This window comes from Epinephelus fuscoguttatus, linkage group LG13 (assembly GCF_011397635.1).
Source record: "Epinephelus fuscoguttatus linkage group LG13, E.fuscoguttatus.final_Chr_v1".
Classification (NCBI taxonomy): domain Eukaryota; kingdom Metazoa; phylum Chordata; class Actinopteri; order Perciformes; family Serranidae; genus Epinephelus; species Epinephelus fuscoguttatus.
Window position 1 is genome coordinate 16,714,396 of NC_064764.1, and position 23,357 is coordinate 16,737,752.

Consider the following 23,357-nt stretch of genomic DNA (forward strand, 5'->3'; position numbering starts at 1 on the left):
CTCGCAAACTAAACCTAGGCTTCAACATCTGCTTCTACGCAGCCTGTCGCCTTTTATTTCCTTTCATTTAGAGAGAAATCTTTAATGTTTGGTAGCTTTGAATCCGGCGGAAACCAGGTCTGTGTCTGGACAGAGAAAGCTGTGAAGATAAATGTTGAAAAAAGAAAAAAGGGGGAGAGATTCATAGTTGAACGGAGAATAAAAGGTTTCTGGGACGAAAGGTTGGAAGCAAGCGGAAGGAAGGGGAGGGAGAAATTAAACAGTGAAGAGGTGGGTCTTACATTCTTTGGTGTTGCGTGGTGCGTTCTGGCAGGAGTGGCAAACCATCCTATAAAGGTTCCTGGGTCTGTTTTCCAGCATATAATACCTGGGAGACATAAAATACACGAGTATAAACCATCAACTTGTTAGACTATATAATTAGGCTACAATAGAGCTGGTTAGGCCTAGTGGAGATAAACGATTACAAGGAAATGTGAACAATAAAACAATAAAAACTGCTGTAAACTCTTAAAGCACACACAGCACAGCAGGTGTGTATAAGGTATGTGGCTTCCCTATACCTTCCTGACATACTCTGCCTACATGGTGCATAAGTATGGGCAAGCTGCTGGGGTGAAAAGTTTGCCTCAGTGAAGACATGTACATAATTGATGCCCTTAAGGCACAATGGATGGCTTGGTACGTATTACTGCCCTGAGTCATGAAGCATCTATTAGAGTAAAGTCTGTGAATGACTGGTGGTGGTATTAAATCACTTAGGCTTGAGAACATGAGCAGAATTTCTATATGTGTGTAATGTATGCAGCGTGCAGGTAATTAGCTGATGCCTCGATATATCTGATAAAGTCAGAGAAACTGGTTCAGTCTTGTGCAAATGGACACGCATTTCTACCATTAGTCACTGCATTTTAACAACTAATATACTAATTAACAGTTTATGAAAATGAGTAAACATTATCTGGTAATTTATGATGAAGAAATTAGCATTAATATTGCACTCTTTATCATTATTCTAAATTGCTTATCATGTGATAAAATCACACAGTCTGCCTGTCATTTATAGATGCTTTATATACCTTTGTCTAAAGTGGTATTAAACTCTTACAAAGACTTACCAAACTATTTAGAGGATTGGATGCAAAAGTGCCCATGAGACAGTGAATTATTCATATATTATCTCTTACATTATATCAAGTAGTTATGGCCAAATGGTAATGATAAAAAAAAATGATTAAAAACCATAAGAACAGTGAGTGCTGTGGTGCATTCATGTAAAAAGTGGGCAAACTATTAACCTTGTGAGACGCACAATAGACCCATTTTTGTCTTTTTGGGGGACTATGGGTATATAGCAGGTCAACAGTATTTGCCAGATAGAAGTGGTTTACATCATCTGATAGCTGGAAAACAGAAGATTAATTTGAGATGCAGCTCAGCATGGTGTAATAAACACTGTGTTTTGTTAAGACATCTATTTAAACCTTTAAAGTTTAAAGCATAGGGGCTTTGAACATTACAATGGAAGCTAATGGTGCCCATTTCCATGCTCTATTATGTCTCATAAGGTGTTGCAGCAATCTTTGGTTGATACCATTTGTCATTGCCATTTGTTTGTCCAGAATCGATTAAAAATGGTCACAAATCCCTTCACAATACCAGGTTTTGACAAAACATTTGGGAACATCATAGAAAAATCAATGCTGTGATTTGACATTGAAACTTCTGACATTTAAAGATTTCTTTAAGAATTGCATTTTTCTGTGATTGGATGGTGAGCACTTCTGTTCTGGAAACCAATGAGAACCCCCCCTTATTGTCAAAATACCTGTGGCAGCCATTCATCCTCTGAATGCCTGAGGTCTCTAGTTTGTGTTTGTAAAGTTTCATGAGGCTCTGATTATCCTAGTGGTCACAACAGGCCATTGTATACAGAGATGTCTGTTTCCAAAAATGGTCTAACTACGATTAAATGGCTACTATTAAAACTGGGCTCACTGAATCTTGAAGAGTCTCACCTTTCCAGTGATACCCAGTTTATGCAATATCAAGACTGTCTATGGACCCCAGTATGCAGAAATATTCAAATACAATAGATGAAACCGCATGGGACTAGCATAAAGTGGGTATGCCTGTAAAGTGAGACTCATGGGTACTACCCATAGAACCCACTTCATTCAGATATCTTGAAGTGAGACATTAAGGGACCCCTGCAAAAATGGCAACGCCGGTTTTTCACTCACCAGAGTTTAGCCTAACTTTCAAGCATCATTTAACAATTCCCTCGGTCTTCTAGTTTCATATGATACCAGCATTATCATTTTATAACTCAGCCTGCTACAGCCTCTTAAAGACAGTGATGTCGGCCAGGATCACCAACGGCCTGGCAGGTCTTCGAGGTTTAATTAATCAATAACAAATCATACAGATGACCTTTCTTCATCTTCACGAACCCTTAAAAATATTACATATGCAAAACTGCAGCTAATATTTCAGAAATTTGTACTAGAAAAAATATTCTGCTCACACAAAGACAATGATTTATTGTTATGCATTATTAATACATCATTGATAATATAGATAATAATAAAGTATTAAATTTCAAGTTCATGTGAGCTCATCGCTTAATGAAGGCTTGTCAACATTAATTATTTTAGAGTGTTTCTAAAGTTGCTTCCAGGGAAACCAGCAGATAAACATGTCTGTCACAACAGACTCTTTCTAGTTTTCCTCCAGGTCTTTTTCTCTGCTGAGATTCAGACTGTACCTGAACTTTATCGCCACTGTTCAGGCCTGTTCTGTTCTGCATCAGACAGGCATGGACACTGCTAACTGCAGCATACAACACCCACACATACAGTGCAGCACGTACAGTACAGACGCAGACACAGACATGACCAAACTCCTGAGCGAAAGCAAAAACATCCTGTAGAAGGAGACTGGGAGCCAAGAAAAGTAGAAGGCAGCAGGACACAGCATCCTGACTGATGACAGGAGGAGGAGAGTCATGAATCTCATATTTATGCCAAATTCCTTCATGACTTAATTATATACTGCTCATATTCAATCAACAGTTCATTGAGCAAACATTTATTTGTAAAATATATTACACCGCAGGAGATCCCTAACAGCCATTTAACATGTTGGATGCTGTAAGGCGTTTCGTGTTGACAAAGCAGGAGAGGCAAGAGAAGGAGTGATAGATGATGGGAAGGACGAGCGAGGAAGAGGAGGAGAGGACCGTCTGGTAATGGTTAAACGTCCCTGAGTGACTTAATATTTTTAAGTGACAGGGGTTGCATCCACAGCTGTCAAGTGCAAATGAAGAAGTTTAGGATTTAGAGCGTGTTTGCACACAGGGTGGTCCATCCATGTGAACTCCTACTGCACATGTGCCAAGATCTTAACAGTCATACTGTGTGATACACAATACATGTCTGTCTCTGCTGTATATCTACAGTTTATATTCAGTATCTAGTCCAATTTATTTTACTGAATGTCATTCTCTGTCATTATATTAAAAGCTGAAGGTGACACATGAAGTGGCATCTTTTGGCAGAATTCATTTATATTATTAAGATAGTAAAAAAACTTGTTAAAGGTGAATTTAAAAGCATCTGTCTGAAATGCCACTCTCTGCATTCATGTCAAACCCAAAGACACAATTTTGTCTTTCATAATTTGTCATTTACAAGCATCCTCTAATACTTTTAATGAGAATTCCTGTGGCAGAAGGTTTCCAGGAGATGGCAAATCAAGTCTGGTGCCATAACTTTTCCAGAATCTGCTAACTGCGTACAGTGCTGTCGGTGTGAACGTCAGAACGTGTTTGGCTGGTGACTTTCTGTGAAGCATGTAATCAGGACTCCTTATATGATTTTAAGCAATGCTCATATAACACTGTTGCAGAAATTAACTAATGTCAGGGTGCTTTTAAAAGTACCCTGTGGAACGTTTGACCACTATTGGCACCATCATATGCTGTATAAAATAATGGATGTAGCCACCATGACATCACTCTGTAGTTTATGGAGTGCTGTTTTAAAGCCTCAAGCTTGGCATTTTGGCCGTTGCCATCTTGGTTTTTTGGAGCCAGTATTTACCATAGTTGGATGAGCGGGTGGCGCTAACACTGACACTATCGTTAGATGTGATAATATGGTTATCTGTGGTTAACTGTGATGATACTAATATTAATACAAAGTTTTGATAAAAAATAAAAAAAAAACATAAAAACAAAATGTAATACCCTAAAAAGTGAATATTTGACTCCTTAGAAGATCTTTTAGGACAACCAAATGCTAAATGAGACGTTAATAGGAGACGAAAACGTCACAATTCACATTAATGAACTGAAAACACACTGAAATACTGACAGCTATGTCTATGCCTATACTCTCTCAATTTGGGGTTACACTATACCTATGTTACCTAACCAGCGAATTAACACTCAAAGTAGCCACGCCTTTAAGTATGCCCAACTTTAAACCTTAATAACAATTTAAATAGGTGAGTTATATAAAAATAAAAATCTATTCATTTAATAGCTATAGAGATCAAGATCTAGGCCACACAATGGTGCTGTGGTTAGTATTACTGCCTCCCAGCAACAGGGTTCCTGGTTCATAGCCTGGGTGGGGAGTTTGGGTTTTTTCTGGGTGCTCCGGTTTCCTCCCACAATCCAAAGACATACACATCAGGTAAATTGGTGACTCTAAATTGCCCATAGATGTGAATGTGAGCATGAATGGTTGCCTGTCTCTGTGTTATCCCTGCGATAGTCTGGCGACCTGTCCAGGGTGTACCCTGCCTCTTGCCCAATGTCAGCTAGAAAAGGCTCCAGCCCCCCTACAAACCCCAACAGGTTAAGCTGTTACAAAAAATGAATGAGACCAAAACCGTTTTATTACACCAGCACATAAAGATTTGTATTTCTGCGGTAATTGGGCTTTTAACATGGGTGTCTATGTAGATTGACTCGCTCTTGGAGCCAGCCTCAAGTGGCCATTAGAGAAACTGCAGTTTTTTGCACTTCTGTGTTGGTTTCATTTTTCAGCCCCAGAGGTTGCTGATTGCTTTTTAGTGGGTGGGTCCCTGTTGTGTTTCTACTTGTGCATGGCCACACATGCAAGAGATTGGATGCACATTACTGATCATGGTTTCACAATATTCCAGTGATCTACAGGTGGCAATAATGTGCTAAGAAATGTACCATCGTACCAGAAAAATGCAGAGAAGAAGATGACTGTTACAAGTAAATGCGGCAGGACACAATGCAAATTTGACATTTTTGTTGTTTTGTTACAAAGGCTTTACAGCTCTTTTAAGAAGAAGGAAATGCTTTCAATGGCATTTTCTTAGTAAATTTGGCCCTAACTGTAATGTAAAGAGGGACATCTTTCAGCAAGCTGCGTCAGATGTACTGTAGTTGTTTTTCAGTTCAGGACTGTATAGGAAATGCTTGCTGGATTTTTGTTTGAAGATGCATTGCAGCAAAGGGGTTTTCAATCTTTTATGGAGGTTACTGTTATTTACCCTGGTAAACAAGGTCCACACTCGGCGTCGCTGTCCGGAGTACCCGCTACCCGAACAGTGGCTTTGTAGTAGGCGTCACAGTCTTTATGTCGTCTGCAGATCTCATACTTCCCTTTGGAATATTTCCCCTGTGGGCACGGCACACAGGCAAAGTCCTCATCCTTCACACCAAAGCCACAGGTCTGTAAAACACACACACATTCATATATTTGGTTAACACCTCCCTCCTAAAGTACATTAGATGCAATGTAATTTTAAAAGAACTCAACGCCCCTCAGAGTAATGAGATGATTCACTGTGCTGTGAACACACACATTCGAAAAAAGCCCACCACACATACTCACACATCTGTTTTTATCCATGTCCTTAACAAATCTGGTATTACTGTTTTGAGATGACAAAAGAGAGATCTGATTGGTCACAGAGGTCCCTATGTGTGTGTTTGTTTATGTGAGTGTGTATGTGTGTGTACCCCATGCCTGGTAGTGTTTAAGATGACCAACTCATCATTCTGTCTTCTAGCATCGATCCCCTCCCATCTCCGCATGTTTAATTCCTCACAGTGGGGAGGCCAAACAACAGGCCACACACACACACATACAAAAACATACTCTCTTTTTTGCTCCCTCTCTTTCATCTTTCATTTCCCTCTTGCTTTCATCCATCTATTAAAACAAGCCTATGCCTCTTAGCTTTGGGCTACAGGAGAAATCTAATATTCCTTCCCTTCTGTGTGACGTCCGTAAGTCTCTGTGTGATTGTTTGATATAAAACTGCGCGGAGCTATCGGCAGGATCTTGTCGCTTTGGGTTAAAACTCCCTTTGGATCTTTTGCAAACACGATGGCCAGGGCTCTGCTTCTGTTCGTTCACTTAAAGCTGCTCCAATTGAACGCGTCTTTCCTTTCAAAGCAAATTTGTCGCCTCTTTGAATCTAGCATATCATAAATCTAAGAGGCGGGGAGGTGGAAAAAACCTAGAATTGACAACAAGGGAATTTTCTGGCTTTTTTTTTTTTTTTGCCTTTATTTTGAAAGTAGACAGTGACGGGAGAGAAAGGAAATGGGAGTGATGACATGCAATGAAGGTCCCAGGCAAAACTGAGCTGGGGAAGACTCGGTTTATGTTATGCATCTTAAACTGCCAGGCAACAAGGTCCCTAAAGGCAGCATGTCGTCAACGTCAAGCAGCTTTCGCACATCACATGAGCTAACTTAATACTTCATTCCCCAATTCTTTAATATGTCCTCACCTTGCCATCACTTTCATCACTCAATAAACATCAGGAAATCAGAAGTATAAGTCTGCCCCCAGTGTTTATGTTCATGTAGATTAGCATGAAAATATAATGCGACTACATCACACACAATCTGGATACAAGATGCACTTTGAAAGCGGCCTTGGATGTCGTCTGTGATGTCTGTGTGTGCATAAGTGTGTGAGCACATACTTTCTGAAGTCTCTGTTGTGAGGAGGAACCCTATGGTTATCCCATGATTAAAAGGGTGTCAAGAAAAACACACACACACACACACACACACATGCAGGGAAAGCTGAGGGGAACAAAATAACACATGAATTACAGACTGTGGCACCCAGAGGATCAGACAGGCAGGAGAAAGTGCAAAAGGGGCTCTCATCTCTCTGATTAAACTTCTTTCTTCTCTCATGTTTCTATCGCTCTCCAATGGCCAAATTACTCTTCATGACAGAGCCCTGTGCTTATCACACTGAGCTTCTCACTGCCGCTGCTGTCTCGGGCAGTGATTTTACAAGTTCTAACACAACACATTGTTGGGGATGCTTACGAGAGGCACTTAGTAGCTTAGTGCACACAAGGCAGGAAGAAAGGAAGGAAGGGGAAAAACAAATAAACACAGTTGAGACCGCTGTGAGATTCTTATAAACCGTAGCTTATGGAGCGACAAGGACAGATGATGGGATATAAAGTAAAGAAGAAAGGAAGGAAGGCTTTAGAGTGTTGCTGTTATTCCCAATTTAATGAAGGGTGAAACAACAGAGTTGAGTTTGTTGTTTTGTTATAAGCCCTGTTAGCAGGGTGGCTCTTGGATGTTCAGTCCACCACTTTGGTCCAGACTAAAGTACCTCAATATCTACGACATGGCTTGCAATGAAATTCTATACAGATATTCATGGTCCCCAGAAGATTTCCCAACTTTGAATACCCTAAAACTTGTTCCTCTAGTGCCACCATGAGGTTGGCATTTGTTGTTTTGGCACTTGAACTGTAATAACATGGATGATGCCTACATTTTTCATGTGATGTCATCATCAGGTATGCCTTTTAATTTGTCCAATGCTTTGCTTTTTGACCAAATACCTGCAAAACAAGTGACATTCCCATTAACCCCAATCTCCGTCTGAGCACTGCGTAGCAGATACGCTCCCTTTCTAGTGAATAGCTTCATTTCCACACCGCGGACTACGGACTGTAAACTCTCAATTCTTTTAAAAATCACGTCACATCCTCTCGCACAAGTTGTCAGTCAGTGCAAGGGTCCAAGGAAAGATGGACAAGAAGAAACTCATAGTTGAAGTGGAAAAACATAGTATTTTGTATGACACCACACATCCTTTGAGATGTGGTGTGAAATTGCAGGGACTTTGGGAGTGAATGGTGCTTTTTATCGCGTGATTTCGCAGTTTCCACGCGTGAGCTTGCGGCTCGGCTACGCGGCGCTCCAGAAACGCATTCAGTAGGTGAGAGTACGCACCGTCAGTTGCTCCAGATCCGTGGCGCTGCGTAGCACGGCTCAGACGGATTATGTGGAAATTGGGGGTTAGCCTTAGCTGCGCTTTATATTTAGTCCGAATTAGCAAAAGTTAGCATGCTAACACGCTGACCCAAGATGGTTAAAATAGTAAACATTATACCTGCTAAGCATCAACTGTGAGCCATAGACTGTATATCGATATCCAAAAGTGAAACCAAAACATCTTAAATGCCTCCTGCTGGTGTCATTTTAGTTAGTTCTTATCATGCAATTGTTTATTTTTCTGATTAGCTTGGTTTAAATTAGTTATGTGATGCTGTTAAAAGTGGCTTTGACATCATGATTGCCAGCTTTGTCAGCCAATCTGTGTGTTCACAATCAGTGGTACTGCTTATGGGTCAGACAGGTATATGGATAGGAAGTTGGTGCTGCAGAGATCACTACGATGCAAACTCTGGCTCCAAATGGTGTTACCAGCACAAGATGGCAGCAGCTGTACCTGTGATACTTTGATTTCCTTTTGTACTGAGGGAGGAAGTGGAAACAAGTATTTTCGTTCTGATAAACAGCCTATGCTATGAGCATGCTAGCGTGCTGATGTTAGCATAGCTGAAAGCAGCACTATTTCGGTTACTCAACTCAATTCGACTTTCCACATGTACCTTTCAAGAACCATAACCATAGCAAACCAGTGAGATGAACTGAAACATTCATTGTATTAAGTTCTCCGTGTTTGCACTGGTTGATCCTGCTCTAATTACCCCAGGTAAAACAAATAGCTATAAAGAAAGTCTGTGCTCTGCAAAAAGGAAAACTAAAATCTCGAGTATACTGCGTCACCCGAATAAATTACAGTGCCTATAATTCATCCTGTTCACCCTTGAGTGCGGCTGTCTCTCCTAAGAGGGTGTGGCACCCGGGGTTGCCAACTGAAGCATTTAACTTCGCTCTGTTTTCTTTGGCTGTCGGCAGACTGACTGACGGAGGGTAGAGGCACGATGTGACTACTGCAAGTCATTCACTGTAATGCATGCCTTCACACCAAAGTCAATGAGAGCAATATACCAAAAGAAATTGTTCATTTGAATTTAGACACTCTTCACTGTGCAGCTATGTGGGCATTTACGTGTGTGTATTGTGGGTGGTCTAAACAAAAATTGACACACAGGTTTATAAAGTCAGCTTTCGTGCTGTTTATCGATAGTGGGTGGTTATAATTTTGTTGAATTAGCAGCTTTATCCCACTCCCGTCACCCAATTCAATGCAACAGCTGATTTTAAAATGCATGAAAAACCTACTTAATTGTAAAGACAACAAGGTTATGACCTAAACGTATGGTTTTCATGCGTGTGTGTGTGTTTGTGTCTCACCATGTGCGGCTCCTGTCCCGGCTGGCACTGAGGGCAGGCCTGGCAACTGTTACTGGTCTGATTGAAGAATTCGTACTCTCCACAGATGGAATGCTCTGCACTAGCAAACATACAACACACCTGGAGGGACGGAGATAAAGAGAAACAGAGAGAAACAGGCATAAAGAGTGAGATTTTTGCACTACATGTCAGTGACGTTTTGTATATGTGAAAAAAAAAAACATGCTACTGGCTTGCTACAAATAATATGTAAAAAAAAAATTATATATTTTTAATTTTAATTTAATTTCTGGTTTTCCATTTAATCTTTATATTTATAAGCTTTTTAAGCGATTACAACAAGATAAGTTCGAGAGTTTTGTCCGAACCATTTCAATGCCTTTTCAGCAGAAACACTTAATCTGTAACTTAATTAAGAATGTCAGAAAAGACAAAACATCATAACACAAGTTCTTAGTGGTGCCTTACATAATGGGCATCATTTGTTTTAATCGTCTCTCTTCTGGAAAGATCTAGAAAAACAAATTCAAGTTTTTTTAGTATTAAAAGATTTGACATAAATCCTCATTTTGTAATTGGGCACACCTCTGCAAAAGGATTTAAATACTGTATCAGGGACACTAAAATGTGAACCTCATGTGTTTCTTACATGTGGGAAGTCAGATCATTGGATTTATACCCAACATCTGCAACAGCGGCAGAGATAATAACTGCACTGAATGATGGCTGATTTATCTTGTAAAATCAACTTGCTACGAATCAACATCATCATTTTAATTTGCAAAAATAAAAAAATAAAAAAATAAAATATATATATATATATATATATATATATATATATCACATCCCGTCCTCTTCATGTGTGTTACCCAGATTAGTGGAGATCATTGACAGCTGCGTGTGTGTGTGTGTGTGTACTGTGTGAGAGCGTTTGCACATTACTAGTATTTGCTTTTGTGTCTACGCACTGTATGTTTGTGTGTGTGTAAGTGTGTGTGGCATTGTGTCATTGTGGCTCACTGTAATAAGTAGCAGCTGGTATTTATAGGTTTACCAGCACACTTTGTTCTTTTCCAAACAAACTAACTGACTTTTAAAAAAATCATCTGCAGTCCAGAAAATGATGGAGGCAAAGAACATGAGTGCATGACTAACTTTCTCCATCTTCTCTCTGTTGTTTTAATAACATCTCCCTCTCTTCTCCCTTCCCCATGACCATCTCATGACAGCAGACACAAGACACTGTTTGAGTAAATATACAAATGCACACTGCCTGTTTGTGTGTGTGTGTGTGTGTGTGTGTGTGTGTGTGTGTGTGTGTGTATCAGGGGTTTGTATGAAGCCCAATCATCTCACGCCCAGTAATCTGTTTGTAATTTATTCCAGATCCATAACAAACTCAACTTTACCTCACACACCTGATGTGCAGTTAGTGGAAATCAACAAGCTGGTAGCAAAAAATTTGCACAACGTCCACTGCCATTCGTCTTTGTGAGTGTGCCACACATTTATGGGTCACTGTGGGTATTTAGCGAGCACTGTGTGCATACCCTTTCTCTGACAATGTGTGTAACTATGCACCGTGCAGCAATCTGTCTGGCTCTGAAGAAACTGCAATAATGATCTTCTCCACATTTTTCCACAGCTGGAAAAACAAACTTCCTGTCACACCAATATTTTCCTCGGGGCAATTATACACAGCCAGCTATCCCACAATGCTTTGGGAGGATTTTTTGTCAGCGCTTTAGAGAATTGGAGCGTCCACCTCTGCACATTCACACAGCATCCAGTGGGTCTTTATTGTTTTTCCTCGCAGTTTAATTTATGCTACAATTCGGCTGGAACGTAGTATTATTGTAAACAAGATGGAGTGTTTACCAAAACCAGTGGTGAAGGAGGTATTCAGATCCTTTTCTTCGGTAGTAAATACCACACTGTGGACATATTCTATTACAAATAAAAGTATTGTGCTGAAAGTGTTACTTTTTTAGGAGAGTGTACTTAAAGTATCAAAAGTAAAAGTACTCAATGCAAAAAAAGCTCCCTATAATTTATTATATTATTAGACTATTACTGTATTATTACCTCTGCCAAGGACGTTTGTTTTCAGTTCGCTTGTTCGTGTGTTTGTCTGTTTGTCAACAAGATTATGGACAAACTACTGGTCCAATTTTCCATGAAACTTGGTGGAAGGTTGTAGCATGGGCCATGGAAGATCCCAGGGAATTGGTCACGGGATGGATACACAGATTATTTTTCACTTCTGATTGACATTGCGAGATGTTAGGGTAGGGTATTTGGGTATTTGGCCTGGGTGGAATAAATGCCATACATCTTAAAATCCAGTAGATGGTAAGAAAGTTTAGTAATGATGAAACATAGCAGTAATCCTCTGGGATAGCGTACACATGTACTTGCTCAGCTTTATACAGAAAATAGAAATGAAACACTGTCATTATTGTAATGTTTATTTCTCAAATTGATCTGTGGCTATGAAAGCGTAAACGTTTGTGAAGTAACTACAAAGTGTGGCTGTCAGACAAATAGTGTAGTAAAAAGTGAAATGCTTCCCTTTAAAAGATAGTGGAGTAGACCTAGAAACACTCAGGTACTCCTCAAGTACATCAAATGTGTATGTATGTACAGTACATAAGTAAATGCACTTAGTTACTTTTCACCGCTGACTGAAGCACATCATCTTTTCACACATCAACACCTGTATTTCTGTGTTGTCTCTGTATGTGATGTTGTATAATTTGACACTAGCTGTGCACTTCTCCGTCAGTCATTTGTCACTGTTCTACACTTTCCCCGGAAATGTAGTCTGTAAGTGCTTTCAGAATCGGTAGCAATACATTTCTAATGCTGCTATTTGGAGCTGTAGTAAATTGACACGACTGACTGAATCCAAATATCTCTTCCTTCTTGACTAAGTGCTCCAGTGTCAGCCTGCATGTACACATAGTGACTGATGAGAGGGAAACAGAGGAGAGAGGGAGGGTAAGGTGGAGGAGCCTGTCGGGAACTGTGCCAGTGGGTTTCAACATCAAAACCAGCAGAGAATCTCGAGATTCCCGGTCAGATTATGAAGATATCTGCTCTGTGGAAAAACTTGAAGATTGACTAATTGGTACAAGTTCTGCAAAGTTGTGCAGGCTGCTGGCACATGACAGTATAAGTCTAGATGATGCAATGTCAAGTGCAGTGACAGTCATGGTGACGATCCATAGCAATTGACTGATAGTTTCTGAGGATACCAGAAAAATGATGATGAGGACTTTGGAGTTATGCTACAGCTTGATAGTTTTCTAAAGAGGGCAGGGAGTAAGAAAAAAAAAGTAGTACGGTGAGGCAGATGCAGACAAGAAAACACTAGAATTACCGCCTCCACACACAAGTCAGGTTGCACTTACAGTTTACATCCAAATCTGTAAAAACGTGGATGCTTCACACACATCTTCCCCCGACAGCACAGAAGATCTATACAATCAGCACAGTTTCAAGATGGGTAGATTAGTGTTATCAATTTAGAATCTGACCAAAAATCTCCCCTTCTGTTCCTGAGATATGCCAATGAATAATGGCCAGAAAAGGGTTTTAACAGAACATTATGATGTCATAAGCCCATTTTAGATAGGAATTGTGCAAATTTGCAGGAAAGCCCAATCAGTCTTCTTTCAGCATTGGCAGTGTAAAAACAAAATCGGGGAGTGCGGCAAAATGCCGCCTACCTACTTTTGTTTTTACAGAATGCGCCAACAGCTCCTCCCACAAATCTTCAACAGCCCCTCCCGTTGCGGAAGGCCACCTCAGTCTGTTTAAACTAAAAGGGTTCCGCCAATATGACTACCCTACGAGGTGGAAAATTGGGCACCTCGGATCAACTCACCAATCTGGCTCTGTGTGTCTAAACGCTCGCAGCTTGCCGGCAAAACAGCCCAACATTCGCAGAAAATCTGGCAGTGTAAAAGGGGCTATATTGAAGGTGACCTTTGACCTTTTGCATATAAAATGTCTTCACTTCATCATTTTATCCTATTAGACATTTATGATTAAATTCTGTCATAATTAGATATGAATTCTTGAGTTATGGCTGAATACTTGTTTTATCATATTGACCTTGACCTTTGACCTTCGACCACCAAATTCTGATCAATTCAGTCTTGAGTCCAAGTAAACGTTTGTGCCAAATTTGAGGAAACTTCCTTAAGGCCTTCTTGAGATATTGCATTAATAAGAATGAGATGAGCGCAGGGTCACGGTGACCTTGATCTTTGACCATCAAATGAAATAAGTTCATATTTGAATCCAAGTGAACATTTATGCCAAATCTAAAAAAAATCCCTCAAGCCGTTAATTGAGATATCATGTTCAAAAGAATGGGACATGCGGACATACTAATGGACGTACATACAGACAAAACATATTGACAGACATAACACAATGCCTCTGGCCACGGCTAACACCGGCGCCGAAGCATAAATACAAAGAGGGAGAGTTGAGTGAAAGTACAGGAGGAAAAAAGAGAGAAGAAAAGGAAGAATGAATGAAAACAAAATTGATGGAAACATGAATTAGTTTGGGATAAGAACTAAATGAAGAAAGTAATTGTTGGATAAGGAACTGAGAAGATGATTAAAGAAGAAGGACAGGGGAAATGGAAGAGGAAGACAGTAAACAAGACTAAAAAAAATTACCAGTAATGATGAGAGAAAGATGGACTTCTTCTGACATCTCCTCTCTGACATCTTTGCGTCTTCTTCCTGCAGACCACAAAGAAAGAGAAATGGTCATTTCCTGCAATCAATCTTCTGCACCAAACTTCACTTACAAAACTGCAAAGTCATAAACCAATGGTAGGACTGTCAGTGGGCACGCCGTGTGTGTGTATGTGTGTGTGTGTGAGAGTGTGCGTGAGAGTGTGTGTGGCCCAGATGAGTTCACTGTCCCATTACTATCACGTCATTGCCCATAAACATAGCAACAGAACAGCCCGTGGCATTCCTCTGGCTCATAACTGCGAGCACACATCACCGCTGGCTAACCTCTGCTTCAGTTAAGAATGGTGATATCACTTAATAACATTTAATTATCTGCCTATTTCTTTATGTCTCTCTTGCACTAGGCTGAAGTTTTTGTGAAAGCCCTAAACCTAGTTGAGACGCCATTAAAGGCTGCTTTCAGGTCTGATTTGACACCAGCAAGTGACTCTATTTCAGTTCAGAGCAACAGCAAAATGAAGTTGAAGTTAAACAATTGCTGTTTTTAGGTTCGCCACACACACACACACACACACACACACACACACACACACACACACACACACACAGTGGCTGGTGTTGGGTAAACAGTCATTATAAGATGGTGTGTTTTTCTTACTAATAAAATGACGACTGGAATTTGGATGTTTTAATGCTAGCAACACTTCATAACGTAACTCTCTGAGAGGCAATAAAGTAACATATATCTGTGTGTTCGTGTGAGTCCATGCGCCTGCGTGTGGTAATGTGTAATCGCTTGTTTATTTCTTTGTACATCCACAAGATCGTGCCTGCAATTGTATTTACAGCGTGTTTGTCCTGCCTCAGTCGCTGTGTGTGTATGTGTGTGTGTGTGTGTGTGTGTAAGTGTGTGTGCTTAAGCGAGTGTGTAAATAATGTCGTCACTGTAATTGAAAGGATATGTGTTGGCTGGGGTCCTTCGGTAAAGAATCACCCCTTAAGCCTGCGTTTGAATAGAAACTATGAGCCCAGAACCGCTCATACAAAGGATGAGAAAGACTTGCAAACAAAACAAGAATGTAATCAGAAAACAGAGAATCCTCTGGTGTGAGTTGCTTCCTCAGAAGGAAAGGAAGTGGAACAAACTGACTAATTTGCAGCATTTAATTGTGAGAAATAGCAAATGAACGCAGCACAAGCGACTCGCATGCTTGATTAAACAGCAGCATGTTCATTTAAAGGGCCACGCTATAAATAATTTAATTTTTTTACCGCACATCACATTTTCCCGAGAATGCCAGTAGGTTTTATCTTTTTAATATGTTTTCTCTATCTTGCAGGATGAAAATCAATGTGTGTGTGTGTGTGTGTGTGTGTGTGTGTGGTCTCTGACAGGGTGGCGGTGCAGATAAGAGCATGCCGACAGAACGCTGCTCCTATCAGCTTCCTGAAACACGGTGGCCTCCACAAACACTGCAGAGCTGCTGGGTGTTAAATTACTCTCTCCAATTATAATTTGCTTCTAATCTACAAGTAATTACAAGGTTACATTCAATATTCCCAACTAACAAACTGCGCCATATCAGTGTCAATAAGGCCTATAGGGAATCAAATGCACAATTCTTTGATCGACTCAGAGAGTGGATAAATTCATTTTCTGGCAATTAAGCTGAAATGGAAAACTATACGTCACTGTCCCAGCCAGTTGTGTAATGATGCATAAAAGACATGGAAATGAGAATTGGATATACCGAAAACATTAAAGGCAAAAAAGTATGTTATGGAAAGTAATTATTACAAAACCATATTTCAAATCCACTTTTTCTCGTCTTCCAAGGTAACATTATTGTCACAGCTAAATAAGATTTCAAGTCACGTTGGATTAGTAATGAAGACAAGCACTATTAGCGGTGGAGTAAAGGCATGCACTCACACACTCACAAAAACACATATGCACCTTTAATTACAGTTATTAAGCACATTTCTCATGGAGTCTCTTTGAATGTTAATTATATGAAAGAAAGAAAGAAAAAAATGCAGGTAGATGTATAAATGTGTATACAGATACTTTTCTTGGATCTAAGGCTTCCGTCTGATTTCCTGGTTTCATACGGGACCCTGTGACACCCTAAACCCTGCTGATAACACACCCGCATCACATCTGCTCACAAAAACAGTCCTTGAATGAGACACATGGGCCCATTATGCTCAGACTGACAACATTTTACTGGGATTACTTAAACTGGGACCATGGTGCTACAGTTCAGACTTTCTTCTCATTCACTGTTCCTACAAAAAGTAAAACACTATTATTCATATATAACCCACATAACTGTGGTAATGCAGGCCGGAATCAGGTGGCCTATAACTTGGATCCCTCTATGACGGGAACAAAGGAGGAAGTCAGGTCACATAGTGTAAAGACACTACCATTTTTTCCTTTGAAAAAGGTATAATACTTGCAATTTTTATTTATTCTTTTTTTAACAATCTGAATTTCTCCGCAGATTGAATTTGCCTAATTTACTTTTTTAAATTATCTTAACAAAACATATTGGCTTAAACGACTTCCCTCCTTTTATATTTTTACAGACACCAATTTTAAAACGTAATTGACTACTATTGAAAATTTCAATGTCAAAAATTATAATTTGGCAAAAACCATTAGATTATTTATACAATTCACATTTACTCCATTTGTTTAATAGACCTTGATTGTTTTAGTAGTTTTTCTGTCCTTTTGAAGCATTTTTTATTTGTTGTACAATTGATTTTTATTCCATTATTTTTAATTATTTAATTATGAATAAAAAAATAAAGAGTGGGGCGCCGGTGGCTTAGTGGTAGAGCAGACGCCCCATGTACAAGGCTGTTGCCGCAGCAGCCCGGGTTTGACTCCAGCCTGTGGCCCTTTGCTGCATGTCACTCCCCCTCTCTCTCCCCCTTTCATGCTTACCTGTCCTGTCCATTAAAGGCTAAAAAAGCCCCCAAAAATATCTTAAAAAAAAAAATGAGAATTAAGAGTGACAAAGTCTGCATAGGAAGGTAGCTTGGGTGTGGACCAAGCGGGGAGCTGCGGGGCTGAAAATGAAGCCAACACAGAAGTGCCAAAACCTGCAGTTCTTTGAATGGCCACTAGAGGCTGGCTCCAGAAGCCAATCAATCCCCATAGACCCCCATGTTAAAATGCTCAACATGTTTACAGCCTGGTACAAAAACCCCTCACTCCTTTCCCCCAAATGTGGTCATATTTGGCTCCAAGATGGCGACAGCTGAAGTGCCGAACTGGAGGCTTTGAAACGGAAGTCCGCAAACAAATAGGTGACGTCACGGTAGCTACATCCATTATTTTAACAGTCAAATTTTAACAAGTCAAACAAACACAGGATTTTGACCTAACTGACATTCAGTGTCCACTGACTTTTTACTTCCAACAATCTACATTAAAGTAACAGGTCAGTCAGTCGAACAGCATAAATAAGCAATTGTTTATGTTTTGTAGTGTGAATACTGTGTCAGCATAGCAAAAAAATATGTCTGTGGAGGTCCAAGTGGCAGATTGGTGTTGTGATATTTGACCTCTTTGTAATAACAGACAGTTCTATTGTCCATTAACCACGAAGATTCACACTCCCTGACATTTACCAATCAGAAATGAAAATCTGTAGCCGAAGCCGAATAATATTAAACGCTTGGCCGAATACCAAATATCGTTGTTTAGTTTTTCATTAGTTTTTGCAGATGAACCCCCTCCAGATTAGTATTGTCACCGTACCAAAATTGGATCCCACGATACGATACCAATGAAAATATCATGGTTCTGAGTAGTATCACGATACCACAGCGAAAATGAGGCAGATGTGTCTTTTGTCATTTATAAAAAGATAAATCACTTTTCTATAATACATCAATGATATTTCAATGGAATAAATTACTTATTGACTTATTCATACTTCAAAAACAGCATCAATGAGTGATGAACATAGGGGGGATCAAAATAAAATAAATAAAATAAGAATCAACCAGCCACCCTCCTCCCCTGACAAGTCCCTTCATAAGTAACGAAGAGTCCCTAAAGTGCGGTGAGGTTTGTGGGCCGTGAACGGCTCGTTTCTCCTCTGACACGTCACATACCTGTGTTCGGCTGGCTCGGCTGTTCAGGTACTTCTGGGCAGTCCACACGCCAAGAAGAGGATATTATTGGAGTCGACTTCTCCGTCGCCCGGTAAGCCAATGGCCGCTGTATTTGACAGGAATACATTACTGTCTGTGTCTGTGACCCCCATTCAACCCACAATCGGTGGGATTCGCCTTTCATTTCTGCTGGTGGTTGAAATCTGTAGGCTGCTTGCACAGTGTGCTGAATGACTTAAGCCTATTTTGCTCGCTCAAAACTATTTTTAGTCGCAAATGCGAGTGCGGTGACGGACAGATTACCACACTGCCAACATTTTACTCCACCCATCACGGCACGTTGTTTGATTGCGTTATCAAAACATGCCACTATTATTCGGCCTTGCTTTTAACTTATTCCACCGAATACCGAATGTGTGGTTTTTTTGCAATATTCCATAATATATTCCGTTACCGAATATTCGGTGCATCCCTACTTTTAGCTGCCTAAACCTTGCCATTACTTAACCATTGGCGGCTGCAGACCAGAAAAACAAATGCATTGACACTGTAGTTTTGTCATTAAAGCTTGTAATGGTTTTGATTGATGTGCCTTAAGGTCGGATCTGTTCAGTTTAACACATCAACAGCTGAACTTCAAATCCGCCTTACGCTTTCGGAAGCAAGTGTGTGTGTGTGTGTGTGTGTGTGTGTGTGTGTATGTGTGTGTGTTTCAGAGAGAGAGGAAGAAGCCGCCATTATCTGCTATCTGAGGTCAAAATCTTTCTGTCTGGCTCCAAACCTCTGATTTCACTCTTCCATGTCGCAGACTTGAGTGAGAAACCTTTTGATCTTCAATGATGGCTAATTCCCCAACCCTGAGGGTTTGATCTTGCTTAATTACAGCTTCAGCACACACACGCACACCTAACACACACAAACACACATTAACACGTAGATATATGGCCTTTAAATACGCACAGAGCTGGCTTCTGAGGGCAAAAAAGTTTAATTGCACAAGTCCTTGTGGTAAGACCACAACCGGTATGTACTGTGTGTGTGTGTGTGTGTGTTTGTGTGTGTGTGTTTGTGCGTGTGTGTGTGTGTGTGGGGTTGTGTGTTGCTGCCGACAAGATAAAAGAGTAGACAGCACTTTTTTTTAAATCAGGAAATGAAGAACTGCCAAATGGCTGTGGACCCCCTCAAGGCTACTCATTATGGGGTTAAATTGATGCACACACACACAAACACCATGGTGTTTGAAGACTCTCTGTGTCTTCTGACACTCTGTTCTACCTCTTTCCTCCCTCTCTCTGTCTCTCTAACCCTCACACTCTCTGTCGGGGCAGGTCTGAGATGAAAGTCAGCCCAAGTCTTTCGCCCCCCAAGGGTATTAATCTTCTAACGACCACATAATCTCTGATAAATAACCCTTCAGTCTTAAGTGTTGTGTCATTACCAGGTAGAGTCGTTGCTGTTCTTCGTGGCACCGGTAGAACATAGTGTTTGTACTGGGCAGCTCCCAGTATGAGCATATGAATTAAAAGCACTTAGGGAAAGCAGTTCAGCTGACTTTCTTTCAGGACAAATATTTTTCAAAAGCTTTATTTTGCAACGTTTGCTTTGATATGTCGAGATTTTGTTTCTGCAACCTCCTTTCCCCCCTCCCTTCATTAGCTTCATTTCTGTTTTTCATTTGGTTGAATTTGATGGCTCTTTTTCTCAGCAGAGGAAACCCAATATGAAATTCCACATAACTATGGGAAGACAATTTACCCTGCTTCATTAAAAAAAATGCACAATAACAAACCCACTGACCTCAAAAATTCATACATTGCAATTCAATTAGATCTACAAGAAGACATCTTTCATCAGAGTTCCCTGGCCTACAGTGACAAGTATAATACCTTAATATTGTGAACTTCAAAGCAGAATTAAGTCTGTATTGAAATGGACGGCAGCTCAATGTGACAGCAAAATGTGATAGACTAAGCTAAAAGTCATTAGGGGGATGCTTAGACCCTGTAGGTGAAAGGAGGGGTTGCCATATGGAAATTCCCATTAATCAGCTCATACAAGCGCACATACATTAGGTAGACAGTTAATGTTAAATCTCTACACTTTTCCTCCTTTTTTTGGCACTTGCAGCAGGCATCCACCCATACCTGCCAATCATTCCTTTGATGTTCATCCTTGTGTTTGTATGCTTTGTTGTAATGGTTTAGAGCTTACCGTGTAAGCCCACAGTGTGTTAGTTTCGACAAACAGAGCATTAAACTGCTAAAACCAGGCCTGGCCAATGTCCACTAATACTGATATTACAACTAAGACTGATAGCGTCTTAGTTTGCTAAAAACATTTCAGATGATTAGTTGTATCTTATGGGAAATGAGGTGTTAATCACTGGTCATTACTTGAAAATAATAGTCACGTCTCTGGCAGCACAATCATTCTGACAAATATGCTTTGGTCTTTTATGAGCACTGGATTTTTACGGCATGATTAGTCTGTGGTAGGTCACTTTTTCCACTCAGAGTGGATTGCCTTATTCCCTACGTACCACAGTCTTTGCCATTTCTAACCCTGTTATCGACTTCAGGAAAACTGTAGTGTAACATTTGGAAAATTCACAAGGTCTCCAAAATCCCACTCCGCTCCATGTAGAGTCCGCAACCAATGAGCAGCAGTCACGAATACAGCAACATGTTCAATAGACCGAGCCAAAAAGTCTGCTACTGGGAGACGAACTCAGAAACTTCTGCAGTTACTGTTGACTCAGCTAGTGTCAATATCAAAGACTAGGCTTGGATGGTATCAAGGTATTACAGTTAACCAGGGTATTTAGAAATCCTGAAGGTATGATTTTCCATACCATCAAAAATATAGAACCACCACCATCCTTCTATGAACTGTTACACAGAGGCTGTATTGAGGTGATGTAGTGTACAACATGCTCCACCAGAGGTCAGTCTCTACTGGGGGAACACGCTGAGCTGAGTTGAGAATGATGGCGGCTGTGAATGGTGGGGATAACGTTACAGGACTTCAAAGGGTGTAGAGAGATTTTCCACTACTAACCACTGGCGCTCGTTAGCGCAAGTCGCCTTTTTTTCCGCCGATTAAACATGCTGAAACAGCATCAGAAAAAATGGAGTCTCTTACTGAATGAAACCACTCTTAAGAGCTAAAGTCAAGAGGGAGTGACATCAAAACAAATTTGTTATTTGAGGTAAGATTGTTTTTCTTTAGCCATTGAGCTCTTCAGCAGAAACATTTCGTGATGGTTTGTGTTGTTGTTCACTGGCACATGGTAAATATGCTTTGTGCTTTTAACATTGGCTTGTGTTGTTATTATGCTAACTGGATTCCTAGCCGCAAGACAGTCTTCTGGTTTCCTGTCATCTGCTGGTATGGAGGGGAGGGGTATGTCCTCTTAAACAGGCGCAGAACATAAGTGTTTGTTGGCCGTGGATTTGGTGTGTTCATGTGCTACTTTTTGGCTGAGGCACGGCAACGTAGCAGGGGGCTCTCATCCCCGCTAGTTCTCTGAAGTTGGTTTGGTGTGTCTGGGTCTCAACACATGAGAGGCTCAAACTGAGGCTACACTAACCCAGTGTATTACACTAAAGAGACTAAACCAGTGCCAACTACTGTATGGCACTTTTGCTGTAATGGTTTAGTTTTACTGGACTGTTTAATGGATACCACACTGTTAACCAGTGTTAAACACTGCATGTCTCACTGATTTAATTCCAGTCATTAATTTTATTGAGTAATACAGCGCCAAATAAATCTCTTTCTCTACATTGTTTTGTGTCTTTCCACCTTTCTTTCAGTATGATTACCCATGGATTGTGTGGGAAACGGCCTTTTCACCATCAGTGTTTAACCCTGGAGAGGATATTCATTATGCTGGTTGATAATGACTTCCTGCCAGATTAAGTAATAGGCCAATCAGTGGCAAGGGAACTTGGCCAGGAAGCAAACCAATGAAGATGAAGAATGAGTTTAGAGGGTGGTTTGTGGGCTCTTCCATGGCACTTAATTTCTGATGACAATTAAATCAACAGCATGTGGATCCAGAGGTCTCTCTCTGTCATCCTGGTTTGGGTATTTCTAAAAGGAAAATCTGTTTTCCATTGGATTCTTTCTCTTTCTTCTTTTACTTATTGTTTTCTTTTTACGCAACCTTCTCTTCGGTCTGTTTATCGGATATATTTTAAATCTAATCAATAAAAAACATATGCTAGAAATGCTTTTTATACAAATTAAACTGTACATGTTAGCACTGCTGTGTTAAAGGAATACTTCAACCCCAATTGTATACCAATTACTTCCCCCATGTTATGTTGAATTTGTGAAGAAAACTGTTTTTCTCACATGCCTCCTGTAGACGTAGAATCCAAAAACAGAGCAAAATCTTGATGAATTGAACTCATAGTGGTCCGTGTCCAAACCTTTATCAGAACATCTCTTTATAAATTGTCACATAAGTCGTGTAGTATAATCAAAGTCTCATTCATCCAGTCGTATGATCAGTACTTCCAAAACAGACAGCCCTTTCTGATGTCGAACTGTACTAAAAGTGAAACTTCAAAGCTCTCTTCAAAGCCTTACATCTTTGACAAAAACAGTAATTTTACCTCACTGAACACGGGAGTTGCTGGTCTACCACTGCCTTGATCAGTAGTTTGTTTGTGTTGATGTACAACTTTAAGGGTTAGTTTACCAAAGTCACACTTTTAAACTCCTGTGTTCAGCTAAAATTAGTGTTTTATCAATGGAATGGAAGACCAACAATAATTTTCACTCTTAGTTCAGTTGCCCATCGATAAGGAAAGTGTGTTTGGAAGGCACTGAGTATACGACTGGACAAATGAGAC

General features: G+C 40.2%; 1 protein-coding gene across 1 annotated transcript in view; it reads right to left on the reverse strand.

Annotated features, from left to right (window-relative positions):
* edar (ectodysplasin A receptor) overlaps positions 1–23,357 on the reverse strand; it is a 47,214-nt gene that overhangs the window by 17,495 nt on the left and 6,362 nt on the right. Inside the window, exons 2-5 of the mRNA XM_049593823.1 lie at positions 14,338–14,403; positions 9,641–9,760; positions 5,536–5,717; positions 282–367 (exon numbers count right to left, since the gene is read on the reverse strand). Coding sequence (XP_049449780.1) covers positions 282–367; positions 5,536–5,717; positions 9,641–9,760; positions 14,338–14,388 — 439 coding nt within the window. The 5' untranslated portion in view covers positions 14,389–14,403. The remainder of the gene's footprint in view (positions 1–281; positions 368–5,535; positions 5,718–9,640; positions 9,761–14,337; positions 14,404–23,357) is intronic.